We start from the raw sequence: 24073 nt of genomic DNA, 5'->3' as shown, positions 1-24073 counted from the left end.
CCAGGGGATGGATAGTGAGCCTAGTACTTTACAATTCAAGCACATTTCAAAGTGGATAAAAAGCAACATTAATTCGTTTTTATGGGTCTGGTTCTTATCATTTATTGCTCTCATCCATCAAGGCTATGTGCGTGTCGTTATTTAAATTAGGCTTCATGAGTCATTTAAAAACGTGCTCTGCAATTGCAAGGCGCCTGTATCCAATGTATGGACAGCAAGACCACGCAAGCGCTGCGCGGGCAGGCCGACTGCTCTCAAATTACAGCGCATTCCAAGAGTCTACCAAATACCCATCTCGTCCCAGAAAGAGGACTTTTACTGTGAAATAAACTTTCCAAAACGCACGGGTCCCTCGGGAGTGAGGGCTGATTTTGATATGCCTTTGCTCCACTTTGCGCTAAAGCAAAACTGTAGTTTGGGAATTTCTTCTGCAGAAGTAGGGTACCACAAAAGTTTGAAGCCACTGAAACGTACTGTAGCCTACTTAAGTATTGTAATTTGCGAGATTTATTGTTACCTTTATTAATGCCAAGGTACCCTACAATTAATGACAACCGCAATGTAGCCTATAGATGGAGATGAAACATAGCTCAATTCAAAAGTGATAGTATATGGAAAAAGCATTGTGGAGGAGCTGGAGACTTTATGCACGCTGCATCTTCAGAACCAATGCTGTCCAGTCTTCAATAACGTTTGTGTAACCATATCTACATGGTGTCACCGGACGTGTTTGCACTATAATAAAGGCTGTAAACGTTCCTTGTGGAATGCACCAGGGTGGGGAAAACGATGGTAAGTGTGGTTCATGTTTCCTTAAATCAGAATTCTCCTTTTGCTGCGCGATAGCACAATTTCAAACTTTTGTTTTGGCTATGCATCCACGTGAAAGTGCTGAATTTGCATACTCTTGCTGCAATTATGTTTATGCTGTTCTCGATAAAGCTGCAGAATAGCGAACTTCCAAACCGTTTGGCTAAAAAAGCTAAATCAATTCTATCTGTAGGCTACACTATCGCCGAAATGATGTGTGCCTTTATTTCATGTGATACGGAATTGTAATCCTATTTAGTCTGAAGGAAAGTAAGCAAGAAAGTGGTCAGCTCAGAGCATTTGTTATTGTTCATATGTTGACACATCAGCACCAAGAGCTGACTTCCACTACCCATTATGTCTGTTGTGCATTGACTCCTGATCAGAGAAACGTGTGAAGTGTCATTACTTATGATAAAAGTATCAGTAGAATGAGTGGAGAGACTAGAAGTAATAAACGTTAATATTCTGATTATCTTGCATGTTGAGAGAGCATGAGAATGTATGATATTAATCTGAAAGAACATTATATGTTCATGCCTTACAAATATTCAAATTGATAGTCAACCCTCTTACAGAAAGTAAAAAAAAAGTTTTAGTCAAAACACTCTTTCAACTGGGTGATCAGGAATCAAGTCTCCCAGTTCCACCAGCCAGCCCCTGCAGTCTCATATTTTCTTAATTGATTCCATACATGTAGACAGGAGACCCTGGTTTGAACAGCTCCATGGAATCCAAGAATAACTCCAACTTCTCATCTATTGGACCTTAAATGAAGCATAAGGAGTATTGTGTCATGGATTTTACAACCTGTTAGTTATTGTGTTATTTTTATATTTTGAGGAGCACTACTTCACTCCTGGCAACAACAAAAAAAAGGGTTTGGCACCCTAGACTGTATTTGAATAGTGATCACCTCCATCTGCATGCAATGTTTCTGTGCTCAGCCAGCTCAAGTGAGGTAGAGAGAGGCATCTTTTCTCTTCAAACACAATCATGCACTGACTACACCATCAACCTCAAGTCTGCCTCAAGTCATTCAAGGGGCCCCATTGGAATTCACTGCTGTACTCAGGCACACACAAAAACTCAAACCCCACAGTATATTGGTTAGACACAGGGCACTGTGAGTGCCGTCCATCCTTGGTTGTATTCTCAGCTGGGATTTCAGTTCCTGGGTTTGCTTTGAAAGTGAAAGCAGCGCCGTAACTTTGTGCGCTTAAAGGGAAGGACAACCGATGTCAAATACCATATTCCAGGCATTATCGGGTCTCGAAGCAGAGCAGTCCAAATAATCCCATGGTTCCTGTCTCAGACAGGATGGAATGCTCGTTGCTTCAATGCATTATGAATTACCCATGTAATATTGGCTTCCAAGTAAATCTGTTAGCAGGACAGCACTCCACACCACACCAGTTCAGGGTGACAAAACAACGCCCTCTTAACACTTAACATTAGGTTTCCCTTATGACATAGACTAAAGATAAGGTTAAGTACTTAAAATGATTGAATTGTGATGAAAAGACTGGAGTCAAATACAGTTTCATATTAGTCCTAAACAGGTTCTACAGTAGTCCTACCTGTGGATCTCTTTATATGGTCTAGTAGGACTGCGTGAAGTAGGCAAAATTACCATCCAAACACTGGCGTCTGAACTTTTTTAACTCACACTTTTCATCTGGGTTTTAGTGTGTGTGTGTGTGTGTGTGTGTGTGTGTGTGTGTGTGTGTGTGTGTGTGTGTGTGTGTGTGTGTGTGTGTGTGTGTGTGTGTGTGTGTGTGTGTGTGTGTGTGCGCGTGTGCTTGAATGTTTGTGTGCGATCAGTGCAACCTATACACGTATACACTTTCATAGGTTTCAGTGTGCACTGTGCAGGAATTCTACCTAGTGAGCTGACATATTCACTAGGAAGAAAGGAACATGTCATAACAGCTCTGAGCTCTGGCTATAAGCTCCTGTTTTATGAGGCCTGATGGGTTTAGAGCATCTTTACATCTCCCAGTCCCAGAGAGCATTAGGGGAAAGATGGCTCCTGGTAAAAGGTTGGTGGTTAGATTAGTCCGGGGATGTGGCTGCAGGACTGTGTGTGGTACTGAGGTTTCCAGAGTGTGTTTATTGATGAAAAAAACAGGTTGTTCCAACTGGGGACCAGGAAAAACGCTGATGGGTTGTAGATTGCTTATAATCTCAGTAATCCACATAGAAAATACATTTGCAGGAGGGGAGGTCTGGCAGGAGGTTTCTATCACCAAATAGTGGTGATTTTGCTTGGTAAATCAAGCTTTTGTCTTGTGTTTTTGAATTACGATGATGAAAGAATGTAAGGTTGCTTATTCTGGGCCAATTTTGCACCAAAAATGTCACCCTTCTTTCTAACATCCTTCTTCTGAGGTTCCTCTCTTGCCATGGTGTGTCAGATTAAAAGCAGACCTTCTTAAATGTGCTCACACACTGCAGCCATATGGTTAGAACATTCTTTCTCAGGGGATTCATGTTTTTCATAGCTGTTACTAAGCCCTGGAGTTTATAACATATATCACTAGGCATCATTCCTTAATTTACTAACATGCGTGATTTGGTGGAAGCATGACAACTAAATCAAATTGTTTAGACTAGGCTTTTTTTGTGAAAGGTTTAGATTATGATTTCAACTTGCAACAATTGAAAAGGCAAACATGCTCTCAAGTCGGTCCCATTATTTATCACTGTGCAGGCAGGGTCTGGCATGGGGCCTATAAAGTGTACTGCAGAGAACAGCGCCTCACTGACTACTATTAAGGCTGCTGATTAACGTCTGTGTGAGTGTGTGCGTGTGTAATAAATCACAAATGTATTCAGCCGGCTAAATGCATCAACAGTGTGCCCCATGGGAAGTCAGTTGTCAGTATTCATTTACATGCATAGAATACAATGTTATCAGCAGCTAGCCACACTGCCACAGGACAGTCAATTGACCTTAAGCAGTTTATGCTGCAGGTGGGTGATATTAATCTGTAATTCAACATCACACTCGGACATGCTGCTCTCATACATCATTTGAATAACTGAAATATTTGACATTTAGTGCACAAAAGTGTCCTGTTCAAATTGCCATTGTTCTTTGGGTATATCTTGACAAGTAACTGACTGATGACCTCACTGCAGGCTACACTGATCCTCTTGTCTTGTAGGCTTTACCTTGTAGATTTTCCTCGGACACAGTGGCAGTATAGCCTTGGGGAATGTTTAGATCATGACTCTCCTGTATCTCACACATCCATCCATACAGTGCTGCACATACAGTTTGCCTGTCACGCTTAAGGATGTTTTCCTCTGTCATTCAGAAAACCTGCAGTGATTTGACTACTGTGATAACGGGATCTTGACAGTGATTCAGAGCTGTCCCCACCTATCTCTCCAGGCAGGCCCGCTCTGCTCGCTGCTCGGGAGGTTGTGTGTATGTGTGTGTGTGTAGAATATGTGTAGTGGTCTCTATTTGTCTCTTTTGTGTCTGTGTTTACTTGATATAACCAGCACTAGCACCAGCCTAGGCTGACTTCTTCAGTCTCACACTGTGAATCATTGACTGCAGCAGATAGGCTGTTGTCACACTCCTTTACTGAGTACTGACGCCTCTGCCATAACAAAGAGGCGTTGCTGATCATGTACACGCATACACACAGGCGCACACACACACATGCACACAGACACGTATACACACAGGCACGCATACACAAACACGCACTCACAGGACAGGCTAAGCAGCAGATGGTTGCCCCACTTCTCCTCTTCCCCTCTCTATCTCCCCATCTCTCTTTCACTCTCTCACTCTATCTGTCCTCTCTTTCTCTCACACACCTGCAGAGTTCCCTTTGTAGATTAACATCATCAAGTCATTACACTGAAGGTCTCTCTGTGTGCAGCGGAGAAGCACACCTGTATCAGTCTGGCTGTCACTCAGAGAGAGGCTTGGTTAAAGAGGAGAATAAAAGCACTGTTGTTCTGTTTGGGCCCCTATCTCACCACTCTTTCTCCCAGGTCCCGGGGTATAAAGCAGAATATAGACCTATGACTAGCCCATTATGAGAATGGCCCTCTGTGGTATAGTAAGAGACCAGTGGAAGGAGGATATTGCTGATGCTGACTGGGGAGGAGAATGATGAGCAGCAGTTTACATTTCAGTCTATGGGACGAGCAGGTTTCTTTTCCCATGGGATGGGGTCGTTGCAGTGAAATATGCATCATCAGGTATTGTCAAGGTCACTTGGAACTCAGCATTGCTATACATCTAGAGAGAGCGAGAGAGAGTCTTTGAATGTGTGTGCGTGCATGTAAGTGTGTGTGTGTTTTGTGTGTGTACGTGTGTGTGTGTGTGTGTGTGTGTGTGTGTGTTGCCAGTGAGACTATTTTAATCCAGCCTAGAGCGTCATGTGCATTACTGCTTCCACTCTAGTACACTTTCAAAACACCACTTCCTCTCTCTCCCACTCTCCCTCATGAATCTGTGTTCAACCAACCACACAGTTTATTCCTTTCCTTTCAGTATAGCCATCTTGCGATAATGTTTGGCTGTGTTTTGCTCCATAACACTTCCGGTCAGTGGGATCTCTCAGGCAGCAGAGATGTGGTGACGGATTCAATTAAGGTCTTCCCCTGTCTGATATCAGTGGAGAGATCTCATGCTGCCTTTTCTATGCCATCATGTCATATTACTGTCAGATGATGGACTTTGTTCTCCCTCACCACTCACCAGTCAACACTACAGCAGAATTGTTTGTTGTGATGTTCTGTGTGGTTTTCCAAAGCAGTCAGTGGATTTATTGCATTCTTTGTTAGCCTTTTTGTTGTATGCGGTTCATTGAAAGGGTTCTCGCTTATTTTTCTCTTTCAAAGTTGCCTCAGCGCTGGGACTGAATGGTCATGTGAGACAGTAATTATTCCCTCTTTTTGACTAGAACATCTATTTAATGCAAACAATAATACTCTACATGAACATAGAAGCAATTAATTTCATGTTAGAAAATGTCAATACCCCCTAAACCTCCTGTGCCCATACAGACAGACAGACACACATGTGCACTCATGCAAATAGATATGGTTTTACACAATTTCACACATACAATTCGTACATGCCCATTAACTGAATAATATTCTGTGTGTAGTCACAGTGTATCTGTTTTGCCATGGTAGAATGGCGAGAGAATTTACTCCTTTGTTCTGCCATGCAGGAGTTTCATTCTCAACGGGTGATTAACTACAATGTATCAGCAGGAAAGAGAGAGAGAGCCTCCCTCCACATGCTAGTGTACGTGGTTATGCTAATAGAGCTGCAGCCCAGTGCTTTTCCAGAATATGACTGTGACAGTCCCTAAAGCCTGACCACCAAGCCAGTCTGTTGTCCTCCCACTGAACAAGGCTACTTTAGGGCTCTTTTTAGATGCTATTCTCTGTGTAATATTAATGCTATTCATCTACAGTATTCACCCTCTCCTTTTCGCTCTCCCCTTTTCTCTCTCTCCCCTCCCACTCTCTCCCACCCTCCCTACTTCCACCTTTCTCTCTTCCACCCTTCCTTTCCTCTTTCTCCTCCTCCCCCTCGCTGCTAAACACAGAAAATAATGAGACAGATTTTTTCCTAATCTTCTTTGAATCCTGTAAAGCATTTTTGTTGCATGTCTCAGCATTCCTGCAAACCTGTCCTCGAGCGTTCCGTCTACTAAAGGAGAAGAGATGTAAAAAGAATGGATTAGAAGGTAACGGCATCAGACACCTGGCCTGCTGAAACGAGTGGGAGGCTATAGCCTATTAGGATTCCAGCCTTGCGGTTGTCATAGCTGGCATTAGACTGACGTGGAACACAGACAAATGCTGAACAAATATTGGTAAAGATCACTGCAAGAAAGGTAATTGACGAGGATGACTCCACTCAATAAAGTTAAGCTACTGTATACTTCCTGTATTCTTCTAGTGTTCTTCGTGTTACATAGGTGCTAAAATGTGTTGTGTGGGCATGTAACAGATCATATAGAATGTGAGCTGAAAACCATTCATCTGCAGCCATGCAATACAACAATGACTTTGTCAATTTCAAACTATTTTGTTTTTGTGATTATTAAAATTCCTATCAAACGTGACACCAAGGCATTTGTCTTGTTGTTTTTTTGTGCTGTGGTTTGGTGTTGAGCTGTGTATCATACCCCCTTGCTGTGCATGTCTGCTATAGAGAAGTGCTAAAGCCACAAAAAATCAACACGATGTCTTCATGTTGACACAGTCACACAGTCACACAGACACACAAGGTGCTACATGCCTGACCACTAATTAGAACCGGTTGGTCAAACCACTGGGAAAACAATCTGAGCCGACACTTGGCTTACATCCCGAATGGCAACCTATTCCTTAGATTGTGCGATACTTTTGACCAGGGCCGTAGTGCACTAAATAGGGAATAAGGTGCCTTTTGAGCTTCACCTGCCCGTGGCACAAAACCTACAACAAAATAGACCCTGTGTGCATCTTAAATGACACCCTATTCCCTATATAGTGCACTACTTTTGTGCAGGATTTAGAAAGGCTCAAGACAGGGTGCATCTGTGTCACTTCCACAAAATTCCAGAATGTTGGAACGTGTATAATGTGTTCTTGGAGAGCAGGTTTCATCAGTGAGTGTGAGTGAGCCTTCTGGCTTTGCCAGGTGGAGGCTGGTGCAGTGCGTCACTGGAGTGAGGGTGTTGGACCTTGGCATAGTGAAACTTCAGCTTTATCCACCCACCGCCAAAGAATATCTCTGCTGCTCAGGAGTTTATTACAATTTACAGTACAGTATAGGTGCAGGACATATCTTATGCAAATTAATCCCTAGAGATACACCCTATGGACACTTCTTTAGATATGAGAGGATTGGATAGGTGCAAGCAATATGGCGGGAATTTCATCTGGCCTATCAGAGGGCAAGATGGAGCCACCACCATATTCTGGTGGTATACTATATTCTACCTATCCAACTATCTCAGATCTACACATATGCCTGGGGGTTAGGGGTTGATTTGTTTGCGTCCTGTGAGTCAGCTGGGTAAGTAGTAGATCTTATTCAGACAGGGATCTCCACGGACATCTAAAAGCCCATCAGGACCCCTGACTCAGTCAGAACTACTGGCATGACATTCTTTCAGAAGAGCATAATGAAATCCATTCACAGGTGGGGTATGGGAAAGCTGTAAAACTGTCGTCAGCCACCGACTGGGAAAAGATCTCATGGGTTTGAAACATTCCTTCCGTTGAATTCCCTCAGAGAAAAAGAGAGGAGAGAGGGAGGAAGAGAGGACAGGAGAGAGGCAGGCAGAGGGACAGCTGATGTAGGTTGTCTTTCTGAGAGATGACTGCGTTCCCCTACTATTGGTTATATAAACAGAGTTGCATTGTGGGCCAGTACAGCTGATCCTTGATGGCAGTTTCTGGCTGTCACTCAGAGAGCGGCTTGGTTAAAGAGGAGAATATTCAAATATTAATCTAAATGTAACTCAGACAAAATAGAAAAGATTAGAAACAAAAACATGGAAGAAGCTAAGTTATATTCATAATCATACTGTATGTACAGTTGACGTCGGAAGTTTACATACACCTTAGCCAAATACATTTAAACTCAGTTTTTAATAATTCCTGACATTTAATCCTAGTAAGAATTCCCAGTCTTAGGTCAGTTAGGATCACCACTTTATTTTAAGAATGTGAAATGTCAGAATAATAGTAGCTGAAATGTTTTTATTTCAGCTTTTATTTCTTTCATCACATTCCCAGTGGGTCAGAAGTTTACATACACTCAATTAGTATTTGGTAGCAAATTTTCTATAGGATTGAGGTCAGGGCTTTGTGATGGCCACTCCAATACCTTGACTTTGTTGTCCTTAAGCCATTTTGCCACAACTTTGGAAGTATGCTTGGGGTCATTGTCCATTTGGAAGACCCATTTGCGACCAAGCTTTAACTTCCTGACTGATGTCTTGAGATGTTGCTTCAATATATCCACATAATTTTCCTGCCTCATGATACCATCTATTTTGTGAAGTACACCAGTCCCTCCTGCAGCAAAGCACCCCCACAACATGATGCTGCCACCCCCGTGCTTCAAGGTTGGGATGGTGTTCTTTGGCTTGCAAGCCTCCCCCTTTTTCTTCCAAACATAACGATGGTCATTATGGCAAAACAGTTCTATTTTTTTTATTGATCAGACCAGAGGACATTTCTCCAAAAAGTAAGATTTTTGTCCCCATGTGCAGTTGCAAACCGTAGTCTGGATTTTTTAATGGCGGTTTTGGAGCAGGGGCTTCTTCTTTGCTGAGCGGCCTTTCAGGTTATGTCGATATAGGACTCGTTTTACTGTGGATATAGATTCTTTTGTACCCGTTTCCTCCAGCATCTTAACAAGGTCCTTTGCTGTTGTTCTGGGATTGATTTGCACTTTTCGCATCAAAGTACGTTCATCCTGAGCGGTATGACGGATGCGTGGTCCCATGGTGTTTATACTTGCGTACTATTGTTTGTACAGATGAATGTGGTACATTCAGGCGTTTGGAAATTGCTCCCAAGGATGAACCAGACTTGTGGAGGTCTACAATTTTTTTCTGAGTTCTTGGCTGATTCCTTTTCATTTTCCCATGATGTCAAGCAAAGAGGCACTGAGTTTGAAGGTAGGCCTTGAAATACATCCACAGGTACACTTCCAATTGACTCAAATGATGCCAATTAGCGTATCAGAAGCTTCTAAAGCCATGACATCATTTTCTGGAATTTTCCAAGCTGATTAAAGGCACAGTCAACTTAGTGTATGTAAACTTCTGACCCACTGGAATTGTGATACTTTTATTTTAAAAAAACAAATATTTCACCTTTATTTAACCAGGTAGGCAAGTTGAGAACAAGTTCTCATTTACAAGTGCGACCTGGCCAAGATAAAACAAAGCAGTTCAACACATACAACAACACAGAGTTACTCATGGAGTAAAACAAACATACAGTCAATAATACAGTAGAAAAATAAGTCTATATACAATGTGAGCAAATGAGGTGAGATAAGGGAGGTAAAGGCAAAAAAGGCCATGGTGGCAAAGTAAATACAATATAGCAAGTAAAACACTGGAATGGTGGATTTGTAGTGGAAGAAAGTGCAAAGTAGAAATAGAAATAATGGGGTGCAAAGGAGCAAAATAGATAAATAAATAAATACAGTAAGGGAAGAGGTAGTTGTTTGGGCTAAATTATAGATGGGCTATGTACAGGTGCAGTGATCTGTGAGCTGCTCTGACAGCTGGTGCTTAAAGCTAGTGAGGGAGATAAGTGTTTCCAGTTTCAGAGATTTTTGTAGTTCGTTCCAGTAATTGGCAGCATAGAACTGGAAGGAGAGACGGCCAAATGAGGAATTGGCTTTGGGTGTGACCAGAGAGATATACCTGCTGGAGCGCAGTGCTACAGGTGGGTGCTGCTACGGTGACCAGTGAGCTGAGATAAGGGGGGACTTTACCTAGCAGGGTCTTGTAGATGACCTGGAGCCAGTGGGTTTGGCGACGAGTTTGAAGTGAGGGCCAGCCAATGAGAGCGTACAGGTCGCAGTGGTGGGTAGTATATGGGGCTTTGGTGACAAAACGGATGGCACTGTGATAGACTGCATCCAGTTTATTGAGTAGGATATTGGAGGCTATTTTGTAAATTACATCGCCGAAGTCGAGGATCGGTAGGATGGTCAGTTTTACGAGGGTATGTTTGGCTGCATGAGTGAAGGATGCTTTGTTGCGAAATAGGAAGCCAATTCTAAATTTAACTTTGGATTGGAGATGTTTGATCTGAGTCTGGGAGGAGAGCTTACAGTCTAACTAGACACCTAGGTATTTGTAGTTGTCCACATATTCTAAGTAAGAACTGTCCAGAGTAGTGATGCTGGACGGACGGGCAGATGCGGGCAGCGATCGGTTGAAGAGCATACCTTTAGTTTTACTTGTATTTAAGAGCAGTTGGAGGCCACGGGAGGAGAGTTGTATGGCATTGAAGCTCGTCTGGAGGGTTGTTAACACAGTGTCCAAAGAAGGGCCAGAAGTATACAGAATGGTGTCGTCTGCGTAGAGGTGGATCAGAGACTCACCAGCAGCAAGAGCGACATCATTGATGTATACAGAGAAAAGAGTTGGCCCAAGAATTGAACCCTGTGGCACCCCCATAGAGACTACATGGGGCCCGGACAACAGGCCATCCGATTTGACACATTGAACTCTATCAGAGAAGTAGTTGGTGAACCAGGCGAGGCAATCATTTGAGAAACCAAGGCTATTGAGTCTGCGGTGGCCGACAGAGTCGAAAGCCTTGGCCAGGTCAATGAATACGGCAGCACAGTATTGTTTCTTATCGATGGCGGTTACGATATCGTTTAGGACCTTGAGCGTGGCTGAGGTGCACCCATGACCAGCTCTGAAACCAGATTGCATAGCGGAGAAAGTGCAGTGGGATTCGAAATGGTCAGTAATTTGTTTGTTGACTTGGCTTTCGAAGACCTTAGAAAGGCAGGGTAGGATAGATATAGGTCTGTAGCAGTTTGGGTCAAGAGTGTCCCCTCCTCTGAAGAGGGGGATGACAGCAGCTGCTTTCCAATCTTTTGGAATCTCAGACGACACGAAAGAGAGGTTGAACAGGCTAGTAATAGGGGTTGCAACCAATTTCGGCAGATCATTTTAGAAAGAAAGGGTCCAGATTGTCTAGCCCGGCTGATTTGTAGGGAGACAGATTTTGCAGCTCTTTCAGAACATCAGCTGACTGGATTTGGGAGAAGGAGACATGGGGAAGGCTTGGGCGTGTAGCTGTGGGAGTTGCAGTGCTGTTGACCGCGGTAGGGTGGCCAGGTGGAAAGCATGGCCAGCCGTAGAAAAATGCTTATTGAAATTCTCAATTATAGTGGATTTATCGGAGGTGACAGAGTTTCCTATCCTCAGTGCAGTGGGCAGCTGGGAGGAGGTGTTCTTATTCTCCATGGACTTTACAGTGTCCCAGAACTTTTTTGAGTTTGTGTTGCAGGAAGCAAATTTCTACTTGAAAAAGCTAGCCTTGGCTTTTCTAACTGCCTGTGTATATTGGTTTCTAACTTCCCTGAAAAGTTGCATATCACGGGGGCTGTTCGATGCTAATGCAGAACGCCACAGGATGTTTTTGTGTTGGTTAAGGGCAGTCAGGTCTGGAGAGAACCAAGGGCTATATCTGTTCCTGGTTCTACATTTCTTAAATGGGGCATGCTTATTTAAGATGGTGAGGAAGGCATTTTTTTTAAATAACCAGGCATCCTCTACTGACGGGATGAGGTCAATATCCTTCCAGGATACCCGGGCCAGGTCGATTAGAAAGGCTTGCTCGCTGAAATACATACATACTGATACAGTGAATTATAAGTGAAATAATCAGTCTGTAAACAATTGTTGGAAAAATGAATGTCCTAACCAACTGCCAAAACTATAGTTTGTAAACAAGAAATTTGTGGAGTGGTTGAAAAACGAGTTTTAATGACTCCAACCTAAGTGTATGTAAACTTCCTACTTCCACTGTATGTGAAGATCGAATGGAACCATAATATTTAGTCTTTATTATTTTATTAGGATCCCCATTAGCTGTTGCCAAGGCAACAGATACTCTTCCTAGGGTCCGAACAGAAATGAAACATTACATCATACAAAACATCATATACATCACTCAATTACAAATTTACAATACTATATTATATTACTGAGAATAATGTGTGTGTGTGTGTGTGTGTGTGTGTGTGTGTGTGTGTGTGTGTGTGTGTGTGTGTGTGTGTGTGTGTGTGTGTTCAAAGTCAGCGTTGTGCCGTGAGGTGTTGTTTTATGGGTGATTTTTTTAAATCTGATTTTATTGCTTGGGTTAACTGAGGTGGAAGAGTTCCATGTAGTCATGGCTCTATAGCTCTACACCATAGCCTCTATAGCTCTATACCATAGCCTCTATAGCCCTATACCATAGCCTCTATAGCTCTATACCATAGCCTCTATAGCTCTATACCATAGCCTCTATAGCTCTATACCATAGCCTCTATAGCTCTATACCATAGCCTCTATAGCTCTATACCATAGCCTCTATAGCTTTATACCATAGCCTCTATAGCTTTATACCATAGCCTCTATAGCTTTATACCATAGCCTCTATAGCTTTACACCATAGCCTCTATAGCTCTACACCATAGCCTCTATAGCTTTATACCATAGCCTCTATAGCTCTATACCATAGCCTCTATAGCTCTATACCATAGCCTCTATAGCCCTATACCATAGTCTCTATAGCCCTATACCATAGTCTCTATAGCCCTATACCATAACCTCTATAGCTTTATACCATAGCCTCTATAGCTCTATACCATAGCCTATATAGCCCTATACCATAGCCTCTATAGCTCTACACCAAAGCCTCTATAGCTCTACACCATAGCCTCTATAGCTCTACACCATAGCCTCTATAGCTCTATACCATAGCCTCTATAGCTCTAAACCATAGCCTCTATAGCTCTATACCATAGCCTAATCCTTTCATTGATATATGATTCAGATAAATAACTGCCTCTGGATTTACCATAGGTTTGAATAACATTGAGAGCATATTCCATAGGGATCCATCTGAATGGATATATCTCTATGGCATACATACTCTATATGCGATGGAGACTTTATGGAATGGGACCGGTTTGTATTTAGGCCTATGCCACAGAAAAGTAATTCATCATCACAGAGGCTGCAGTAGAAGTAAGCCATCCAGAATCTGTCTGTGTCCCAAATGGCACCCTATTCCCTATGGGCCTTGGTCAAAAGGAGTGCACTATATACCATTTGGCATGCACTACCTGTCAGCACATTCTGGATGGTCTGGCGTGCAGAAGGGAATGCTACAATATCTATGTGTGTGCCATCGTATTTGTCTCAGCTCAGTAACTGTAACTTTCCTACAGTATAAGCAGAAGAAAGCCCAACTATGACTGAAAAGGGCTTTATTTACACTTGTGTGCATTGCAGATGGGATACATGTGGATCAACTCTTTCTTTCTCTCTTTCTCTCTCTCTCCTTAGTGTTTTAACAGAATAACTTAACAAATCGATGTTTTTTTTTTAAACACAGGTTGTTTAATTTTTTTGTTTACCCTCGTCCTTCAGTCTGTGTACTGATATTTGCATTTCTCAACCTCTGAGAGATTTAAGTTTCCTCTTCTGTAAACACATACTGGAATCTGAGCTGTTCAGTTCAAGTGGCCGACCAGCGACCGTACAGTTTAGAGAGTAAATACATTTTATTTATAGCTCTGCTCCATTATAATCATGGCTTTTTGGTGGTTTGCTCCCAACTACAGACCTAACTTTCTCTTTGTTTCCTGTTTCCCATGCATGCAGGCCTTGAGAGTGTGGTCCAAGATCTGCTGCAAGAGGTGGGCAGTGTGGGCCTTCCTCCTCCTCTTTACCCTGTCTGTGGTGGTGATCAACACCCTCCCCTTCCCCCCCTCTGAGACACGCAGGCTGCCCTCACGAGGCCTGAGCTCTGCTGGAGCCGGAGGGTATAGAGCGAGGGCTAGACCCAGGGAAAGGGCCACATTGGCCCCTCACCACCACCATCTTCCTCTAGCCCTCAACGGTCACAGTGGAGGTTGGAAGCAGAGTGACAAAGTCAAAGAGTCCTCCAAGCATCACCTGGTGAAGGACCAGCCCAAATTGGATGGGGGAGCAGCTAGCATGACAGATGAGAGAACTCACAGCAACTACAAGAAGAATCGTAAAACTAAGGGCATTACCTCCAAAAGGAAAGAGAAGAAAGAGATGCCGCCAAGTTCTAGTAGAGACAAACAACGTCATATCCAGCCATTGACAGTCAATGCTGTGCTAATAAGGCATGATGGAAGCCATCTAACCAACTGCAGTGGTTCAGAGCTCTCCACCCAGCCACCACCTCTTCCCAGACAAGGGAACGTCCACCCAGCCGTGCCCCAGACTGTAGCTCGTAGCCAGAGCCGCCCTTCTACTGCAGACCTCGGCCTGTCTGACTCTGAGCACAAATGTGCTCCAGATGAACAGAGACAGGACCAGGGGCACACCGGGCAGGCAGGGCAGGCAGGGAAAGCAGGGAGGAAGAACCTAACCAAGCAGCAGGCTGTGAAAAAGGTCCCCAGAGAATTCAGGAAACGTGACAGACAGTCTTTGTCTGGGCATAAAGAGACCCGGCCCACAGTGGAAACAGCAGCAGAAGCAGAGAAAGGGAGTGAGAGGGAGGCCCACTGGTGTAAGATGTCAGCTGGAGAGAGGGAGTTTCCAGACACTGACACACGGAGAATAATGACTGAGCACACTGACTCTGTGCCATGGCTCAGCAAGGACGATATTCACAAGATGGAGTTCCTCTCGGGCAGCGAGGTTGTCAGTAAGGCCAGGGTCCCAGCCCACGGACAGGTCCTCCATGTAGGGCTGGGTGCCCCTCATCATCCCCCTTCTCTTGGGGCTCCATTGGCTGACCATAGTGGGCACTGCCAACAGGGTCTGTGTGCCCTGATCAAACGTCCAGACGACTGGTTCGAAGTCTTCGCTTTCCATTTAGACCGTGTTCTCAGCTTGAACAGGAGTCTGCCCACGGTGTTCAGGGCCTTCCACAGTGACATCCTGCCTTATAAATACACCAGAGGGGCAGCCAGACCCATAGTGTGGTGGGACCCAGGCATCCAGCACCTGGCTGATGATGACAATGACCAGAACTCGTTCCCTCTCACCTGGCCCCAGTACCAGAGCCTGCTGAGGGCCAGGTGTGGCAGTGGCAGTGGCGTGGCCCTCAACGAGAGCCCCTGTGTGGGAGTTCACCATGCAGAGTGGGGGCGCCTGGCACTCTTTGACTTCCTCCTACAGGTATAGAACAACTGATAACACTCTGTATCCTCCAATCACACTTGTTAAACCCTTTTATTTAACTTATTGACAGCACTGATTTGAACTTTTAAGAAATACATTGGCTAGAGTAAAGAGGTCAGAAAAACTGATAGGTAGTGGAATGTGACTGTTAGATTTTATATGGCTCCTAATGTCAGGCATTCTAACCCGATCTTAATTCCTAACCGTATCCCTAACCTTAGCCATAACCTTAACTCATTTTTATCCTGATCTGCCACTCAAACGTACACATCCAAACTGATAGCGTTCTATATCCTTTCAATCACACCATGTGAAGACAACCTATTGAAATAATGCATAGACTAGAGTTCTGATTGAAATCTCACCTCACCTTGAGAGATGTAAGTTTTGTAAAGTTGTTATTCCAGTACGCTGTATAAACTAACTGTTACCTAGTGATTCACTTAATGTCACTATGGAGGGCCTAGTTGATAATGACTCATGAGGTCAGGCAGACTGGGAAAACTCATGGCAGCCAGCGGTTTGTTGTTCCGTCCCAAATGGCACCACATTCCCTATATAGTTCACTACTTTTGGCTATAGCCCTATGGGCCCTGGTCAAAAGTAGTGCACTACAAAGGAAATAGTGTGCCATTTGGGATGCAGATCTTGTTTTGCATTTATATTAAAGAACATTCTCACTGGATGAAATCCACCAACCTTGTCTAATAGTAGGCTGGCAGTCCTTGATAATGAGCCTATTTGAGCACTGGATTGTATTGCCAAGGTCTTATCATCTGAAGAACTCTACTCACTAAACTGCCTTAGATTAAAAGATGCCGGCCAATGAAAAGAGTGTGACTTTCTCTGTCTGGAGCGATAAATGTAATTGATTATCAGATAATTATGTTTTTTCATGGATCACAGGTAGAAGGGTATTGTAGTGAGTGCATCCCGTCAGCTTACTAGACACACAACATAATAAGTCATTATCATTCTCCCTACTAGATGAATGAACAATATCATTCTCCCTACTACAGTAGATGAATGTATCAGCGCAATTCAATAAAAAATCAACACAATGTTTGTCTCTAATTTAGCTTCAAACTCATTTATAATCTGCCAGTGATTTATAATGAAGTTGGAGATCTTTATTGTGTAATAAATGATGGCTGATGGTCCTTGAGAATCGTTTTGTGTGTGTGTGTGTGTGTGTGTGTGTGTGTGTGTGTGTGTGTGTGTGTGTGTGTGTGTGTGTGTGTGTAAAGCTGAGCCATCCTGAGAGGAAGTAATTAATACAGGATTGATAAGGCCAGCTCTGCCACAGTGCCACTCTAAATGGATAGTATGTCAGTCTAACTCCGCATGTGGAATATCTAAGCTGCCATTAGGGAATGAGAGGTGGCAATGAAGCCAACAACCCAATGATGTTTATTGCAAGTGAGAGAGAGTTAGTACGTTTGGTATAGACAGAGTACAATGTACAATATTTGATACACACAAACACACACACACCAGTCTCGGTCTCCATCAGGCCTCTAAAGACCCAATGACTGGCCGCTGGCAGTGTGAAGTCAAAGTCAGGGTTGCCATGGTGATGCTCGGCAATCACGGATGCCTAAGTCCACATTAGGAAGGACTGAGAGGAAAGTGATAGCAGCTGCTCCTCTCGCTATCTGTCTCTATAGCCAAAAGAAAGTCAATTTCTTTGTTTAGAAAAAAACCCCAGAGGAAATAAAGAGTGTGCTGGTGCGCTCGGATGGGTGAAAACTACAAGGCCATGGAGACTTAGCATTAGGTGCTCTTTGAAAAGGGTGGTCTATGACTGGCAGAATAATTATGGGGATGAAGGACACCACATAGTAAACAAAACATTAAGAAAAATGTCGTGGGGCTTACTTTTTCCATCCATTACTTTGTTACTGCAGGGTGAACAGTCATCGTTATTTAGCCAATACAGATTGGGGGCAGAATACATATTGTTTCAGAAAATAATGTCTCACAATGAGAAGGAAAAGAGGCTGAGCAAACAAAAACTATTGGAAAATGTCTCTAAATGAGATGAGTCACAAATTGCATTCTTTGATTGTGTTCAATCTAAATTCTCTCACTTTGGAGGCTATTACAGCGTTTTATCCATGCTACCTATTCTATTAAAAACAGAAAACTATTCAATAGAACACCCAGCCACTGAACCAACTCAGCTGTAGAAAAATCTGATAAAGATAATGAAAGACTGCCTTTTCTGTATGAGATGGAATGGAATGGGTAACTGAACTGTGGAGGGAGAGAGAATAGTGGCTGAATACAAAATGGAACCCTATTTCCTAAATAGTGCACTAGATTTGACCGACTCTGATCAAAAGGAGTGCGCTATATAGGGAATAGAGTGCCATTTGCGATGCGGCGAGCCACTGTATGAATAATACATGAGTAGTCTCTTTGCAGAAGTCAATACCTGTAACATGGCCCACTGTTAATAGCATTGTATTGATTGTATTGATTCAATGGAATTGCCGACTGGGACCCTGTAACACTTGTTCCTACCTGCTCATTTAACACATCTAATGGCTCTGATGTGGAACCTAACACCAATTAGCAAGGGGAACAGTGTGAAGGACACAGTCACACACGCACTTCGCCTGGGGAGAACAGAGGAGACAGAGGACCTTGCGCCAAGTGTCCTCGTTGTTGGTCATTGCCTTGGATGCTTTGAATTGCCATTGTAGGCTAAGAAGGCTACTGATGTATTGCTATGAATTAGTTGTGAGTAGGCTTGTTGTTTTGCTTGTGATGTTATTGTGTGTGATATAGACCTTAATAGCATGTCCTGTTTCCCAGAGACTTGGTGGTGGTGTAATACTGTATGTCAATACTGAAACCGTATCCAGGAGACTCTTGTACTCTGTCCCTACGTGAATTAGTGTATTCTAGTGTAAGGGTGAAATGTAGTAGGGATGTGAGAACTCCTGAAGGCGCTAAAGAAGTGAAGCGAAATGGTGTGGTGTGAGTTTTACCACAGAGAGGCCCAGACAGACCTGGGGGCTTATCTCACCTTGGTAACACTCAGAGAAGTGTGGCAATGCCTTCACTTCTCAGTTTAACAACAAGGATGACATTGCTCCCTTCCTCCCCTGATAGTTGGTTTATTCTGCGGTACAATGAGGAAGAGAATGGTGCCATAGGTATTGATGTTGCGTCATTTTATTTAAGGATTTTTTTTGTGTGAATATGCAACAACAAAAAACTACTGCGGTGAATACATACATGCATGAACAAATGTAAAATGATGGGTGTTAACTCTGAAAAAAGAGCTTCCTTATTTAAACAGTGATTATTGAAGTTGGTGAAGTAGAGAGATATGAATTTAAAGTACACTTATAAGTTTGGCTTTACTATAGCATTCTTGTTCATAGAATTGGACTTAATGAAATAAATGAGGTGGCAAAGAAGCAATCTTACTGCTTTCGCTAGCTTGCTGTGGTTTGCCCTCACTGCAGGTGATTGACCTACAATGACTGAACCACCTCTTACTGTAGTCAAAATTCCCGCATGGGTCTGTCTCACACAAGTAACTACCTCCTCACCATCCCTCCTCTCACCTCCTCTCATCACCCCCCCACTCCTCCTCTCACCATTCCACTCCTCCTGTCACCTCCCTCTCGCTCCTGCTCTCATGCCAAAGGCTTAAGCTGTAACTGTCACTATCTCTATCAACACTTAGGCCTTACTTGGCTGCATTTGGATTTCTGTCAACAAAATGATCAATGACTGCATAGCGAACAAGCGGTAAGAGTTATTTGCTATGGTTGATGATTTCAGAAAGTAAATACATTTTCTACTTGTTTCTTGTAGTCACCCTTGATTTTCCTCTTGGAAAGCTGTTCTGGAGTCTGAAGTTCTTTAGAAAGAAAGGACCGAAAAGATCCTATAAATCAGGAGTTCCCAACCTTTTTTCACCAGGGCCCCTTTTTCACATGTAAAAAATGTCATGCAACCCACCGCTTTTTTTTATTACTGTTTATTGAGATAGCATATATTAAATACACCACCAGCTTGAATTTGTTTCATGTGTGGGACTTAAGAAAATGGTGTTGTTTTGAAGAAAATAAAGTCTAGACCGTTATCAAATATGTTTTATTATGATAATTTATATGAACACTCAATTAAATTGTTCACATTCTATTTAGCAGAAAGTGAATAGATCAATTGACAGCCACAGAGTCAGATTGTATAAGATTACTTCCCAAGCAAAGTCTAAAACAACGCATAGTCTAATTTCTTTCACTCCTCGACTTTAGAAGGTCGTAGCTCAGCTTCTGAATGTCATAGAGACCAACCAAATATAATCTCATGTGCATCAGAGCTGTGTCTTCCTTGGGTGTTGTACCGCTTGTTTCTAGCCTAAAGAATCACAGATTTATGTGTTGTTTTAGATCGGTATACAATCAGGAATTGTAAAAACAATTGGGAACCCCTGCTAAAAATCACAGTTCTGTATGTAATTCTATGGAAAGGTCATTGTTGATGATCAATCCCAACTAATCCATGTTCTTCCATCCCCCCATGCAGGTGAATGATCGTCTGGACCGGTACTGCTGCGGTTTCCAGCCTGACCCAGCAGAACCATGTGTGGAGAACCTGCTACATACCAAGTGCAGGAACTCAAAGGATCTAGTGCTGGTGCACATCCTGGTAACTATCATATCACACCCAAGAAACCATCATATGGACATAATGTATGGGCCATTCTGGCTCAGACAAGGCTTACTTACTTACTTGGACATAATGTAAGATAATAGCCTGAAGGAGGTTTAGGAGGAGGCTTGTCTAAATAATCTAATAGGACAATGTAAACAGACCTCTACATTTATTAATATTATTGCTACCATCCAGACCTTTTCTTCTTAACAAAGGGAATTCCGATGATGGACAAAGATGATCACTATTCTTTTACAACTGCTCTGTGGGAAAAATGACTCCCTCTTTCCACTGAACCTGCTGAACTCATTGCTGATACTTGGTACTCGCTCTTGACAAAGACAAATATAATTCTATTAAGCACATTACGCTTTATTATTTCAGCTGTTGTAGAAAGGATTAGGAGTTGACTTTGTATCTATATACTGGATTCTAGCTCACTGTAATATAGTGTATCTTGTGATGTGCATATCATTCTTAGTCTATCTTCTTGATGTGCAGTATAATACCTGCCAAACTGTGTACGTGACCAATAAACTTTGGTCACTGATTTATAGTTTGATATATAGTGAGAGGTCTAAAAAAGTCATATCTAGTTTAAAGTTATTCTCCCGAGCCTTCATCTCATCTCATAATTACTATATTAATATCTATCAAAGAGATAGAGTTAGTGTTGATGATACTTTATAGCATTCTTGATCATAGAATTGGACTTAATGCAATAAATGAGGTGGCAAAGAAGCAAACTTACTGCTTTCGCTAGCTTGCTGTGGTTTGCCCTCACTGCAGGTGATTGACCTACAATGACTGAACCACCTCTTACTGTAGTCAAAATTCCCGCAGGGGTCTGTCTCACACAAGTAACTACCTCCTCACCATCCCTCCTCCTGTCACCTCCCTCTCGCTCCTCCTCTCACCATTCCACTCCTCCTGTCACCTCCCTCTCGCTCCTGCTCTCATGCCAAAGGCTTAAGCTGTAACTGTCACTATCTCCATCAACACTTAGGCCTTTCTTGGCTGCATTTGGATTTCTGTCAACAAAATGATCAATGACTGCATAGCGAACAAGCGGTAAGAGTTATTTGCTATGGTTGATGATTTCAGAAAGTAAATACATTTTCTACTTGTTTCTTGTAGTCACCCTTGATTTTCCTCTTGGAAAGCTGTTCTGGAGTCTGAAGTTCTTTATAAAGAAAGGACCGAAAAGATCCTATAAATCAGGAGTTCCCAACCTTTTTTCACCAGGGCCCCTTTTTCACATGTAAAAAATGTCATGCAACCCACCGCTTTTTTTTTATTACTGTTTATTGAGATAGCATATATATAAAGAGATAGAGTTAGTGTTGATGATACTTTATGCTAACCTATACTGTGTCTGTCTATGTTTTTTTCTACAGGTGAGGAGAGTAGAGCCTACCAGACTGGTGTTTATAGACAATGCAGGCAGGCCAAATCATCCCCATGAAAACCTCAACTTCCGCTTAGTAGAGGGCATCGATGAGTGAGTACAAACATCTATAATCCAATCTCTATTCAAGGATAGACAGAATCATGGAAATAGGCTTAGTCTGCCAGAACTCCGGCCAAAAGTATTGCACTATATAGGGAGTTGGGTGCCATTTAGGAAGCACCTTAGTGTACAGAAGCTCAGTTGAACCCTACATCCACCCCACATCACACAGCCTTAATGTGTGTTTCCTAAATCCAGTGAAGCGAGTGGGTGGATCTTCATAACTTCATAACTCTTCAGAGATGAAGTATAACTGTTGGTAGATGAAACTAAAATAGGCCACATCATCATAATATGCTCAGTCAATTGGGTTTGATATCCTTTGTCTGGTATTTGTCAGGATTTGACAGTCTTACTGTATTTTTCTGGCAGGTTTCCTGAGAGAGCCGTATCAGTTCTCCAGTCTGGCTGCTTGGAGAGCATGCTCCTGAGCTCCCTGTATATGGACAAGGAATTCTGGGAGAGCCGAGGGGGGGCACGTGGCCTGAAACCTCTCATCCACACTGTTGAGCAGAGAGGGAGGATTCTGCTGCAGCACATCCACGACAAGAGACTGAGACTGAACAGGGATCTGTGAATCCAATGGCCCAGAAAGCACCCAGCAGTACATTCATTTCATCCAGGCAGGGGGTGCCTGTGACAGACGTGGAAGCCTCCTTAAGGTCCCGGGTAGCCTAAAGACACAGGATGCGTCTCAAATGGCACCCTATTCAAAGGTAGTGCACTATATAGGGAAGAGGGTGCTCTTTGGGCCGCAGATACAGTATGCCTGTTCCATGCTGGTTGTGGTTCCCATCCATGTTGTATCCATACATCTTGTCAACATCCCTCAAGGCAAGCATTGATATTATTATTATGATTGATGTTATTGAAATTGCACCGTCTTCTTCGCTGCCTGTTTATGAGGTGAGTTTTGTCTTTTCTAATAAAAAATAGCAGATTTAACGATTGATTTAATGTCTGTTTTATGAGATAAGCGTTCAGCTGTAATCTTAAAATGAAAGATTTTAGATCAATGAATAGTGACCTACAGACTGGGGTTGCTTCCTTGTGGGGCTACAGCACATTGCATTCCTATGGGCTAAACTGTTTAGGATAGATGGCCAGTCCCATAGGCTTCGACACAATTCACTTATTTAACATGTTTTTCTATGTTTAAGGTTATTTAGACCATATTGCTAATAATAATGAGGATATTTGACTGTTTAGGCTTGCATTTATGTTGTTATATTTAGCCTACTTATTGACTCGATACATTTCAGCTTTTCATTTTTAATTAATTAGTAAAAAATTCTAAAAACATTATTCCACTTTGACATTATGGGGTATTGTGTGTAGGCCAGTGACACAATCTCAATTTAATCGATTTTAAAATCAAGCTGTAACACAACAAAATGTGGAAAAAGTCAAGGGGTGTGAATACTTTCTGAAGGTACCTCTATTTTCTTCAATCAAGAAACTAGAAATTCGACATATGAGCTTGTCTGACCACCACACTTACTACTTTACATTTCAGAATCTCCTTAAAGAAACACAATAATTACTACAAAATTACTACAAAATCCTACTTTCTGTAATCAATTTCAAATTGAACTAAATAAATGTATAATGATCAATAAAAATGTGGTTAATGACCCCCAGATTCTATGGGATACCACCAAAGGTTTTATTAAAAATAATGCAGCTGAATTTGCATCTGGGTTGAATGAAGATATCAGAATTGGAAATGTTGCTAACTGTGTTAGAGCGTTCTAAACAAACACTCTTTTCAGACCAGGTAGGTATAAGACAGAGAGCAGAATAGCCATCCATCGAGTAAGACTTAACCATTACTTCCATGGTAATCGTCCTAGTTGTTTACTGGCCAACAAACTATGCAGTAATGATCAATTAGCTGATATAGCAACTATTGGATCTGAAACAGAGGAATTACTATCAAAACCCAAATTAATCAATCAAAGATTCTCCTGCTTCTATAAATAACTGTACACTTCTGATTCTAAATCCACACCAAACCAGACTAAGGCCTAGATTCAATCAGATCAAGCCTTAACCGGTGATAGCAGACAGCCGCATAAATCAATGAGCAGCTGCTCTTGCGATCATTGTCACGAAGCACACCTGCGCCACTCGAGTTAGAAGTTCAGAATTTGTAGGCTATATAAAAATAATAATA

The 24073-nt window shown here is 42.5% G+C and overlaps 1 protein-coding gene across 1 annotated transcript; it reads left to right on the top strand.

The window, feature by feature from the left end:
• The first annotated feature begins 333 nt into the window (after nucleotides 1-333).
• Nucleotides 334-22847, top strand: LOC106605418 (Golgi-associated kinase 1A). Its single transcript, XM_045718533.1, has 5 exons — nucleotides 334-792; nucleotides 14211-15704; nucleotides 20259-20381; nucleotides 21785-21888; nucleotides 22270-22847. The coding sequence occupies exons 1-5, from the start codon at nucleotides 790-792 to the stop codon at nucleotides 22472-22474; spliced, it is 1929 nt and encodes a 642-aa protein (XP_045574489.1). The 5' UTR covers nucleotides 334-789; the 3' UTR covers nucleotides 22475-22847.
• The last annotated feature ends 1226 nt before the right edge of the window (nucleotides 22848-24073 follow it).

The sequence above is a fragment of the Salmo salar genome, chromosome ssa05 (genome assembly GCF_905237065.1).
Source record: "Salmo salar chromosome ssa05, Ssal_v3.1, whole genome shotgun sequence".
NCBI lineage: Eukaryota > Metazoa > Chordata > Actinopteri > Salmoniformes > Salmonidae > Salmo > Salmo salar.
This window is presented reverse-complemented; position numbering and strand designations above follow the sequence as displayed.

Bases quoted from the DNA above. Each gene is read 5' to 3' on its own strand.
- LOC106605418 (XM_045718533.1), top strand. The intron at 15,705-20,258 runs GTATAGAACAAC...CCCCCCATGCAG, and splicing joins TCTTTGACTTCCTCCTACAG to GTGAATGATCGTCTGGACCG. The intron at 20,382-21,784 runs GTAACTATCATA...TTTTTTCTACAG, and splicing joins TAGTGCTGGTGCACATCCTG to GTGAGGAGAGTAGAGCCTAC.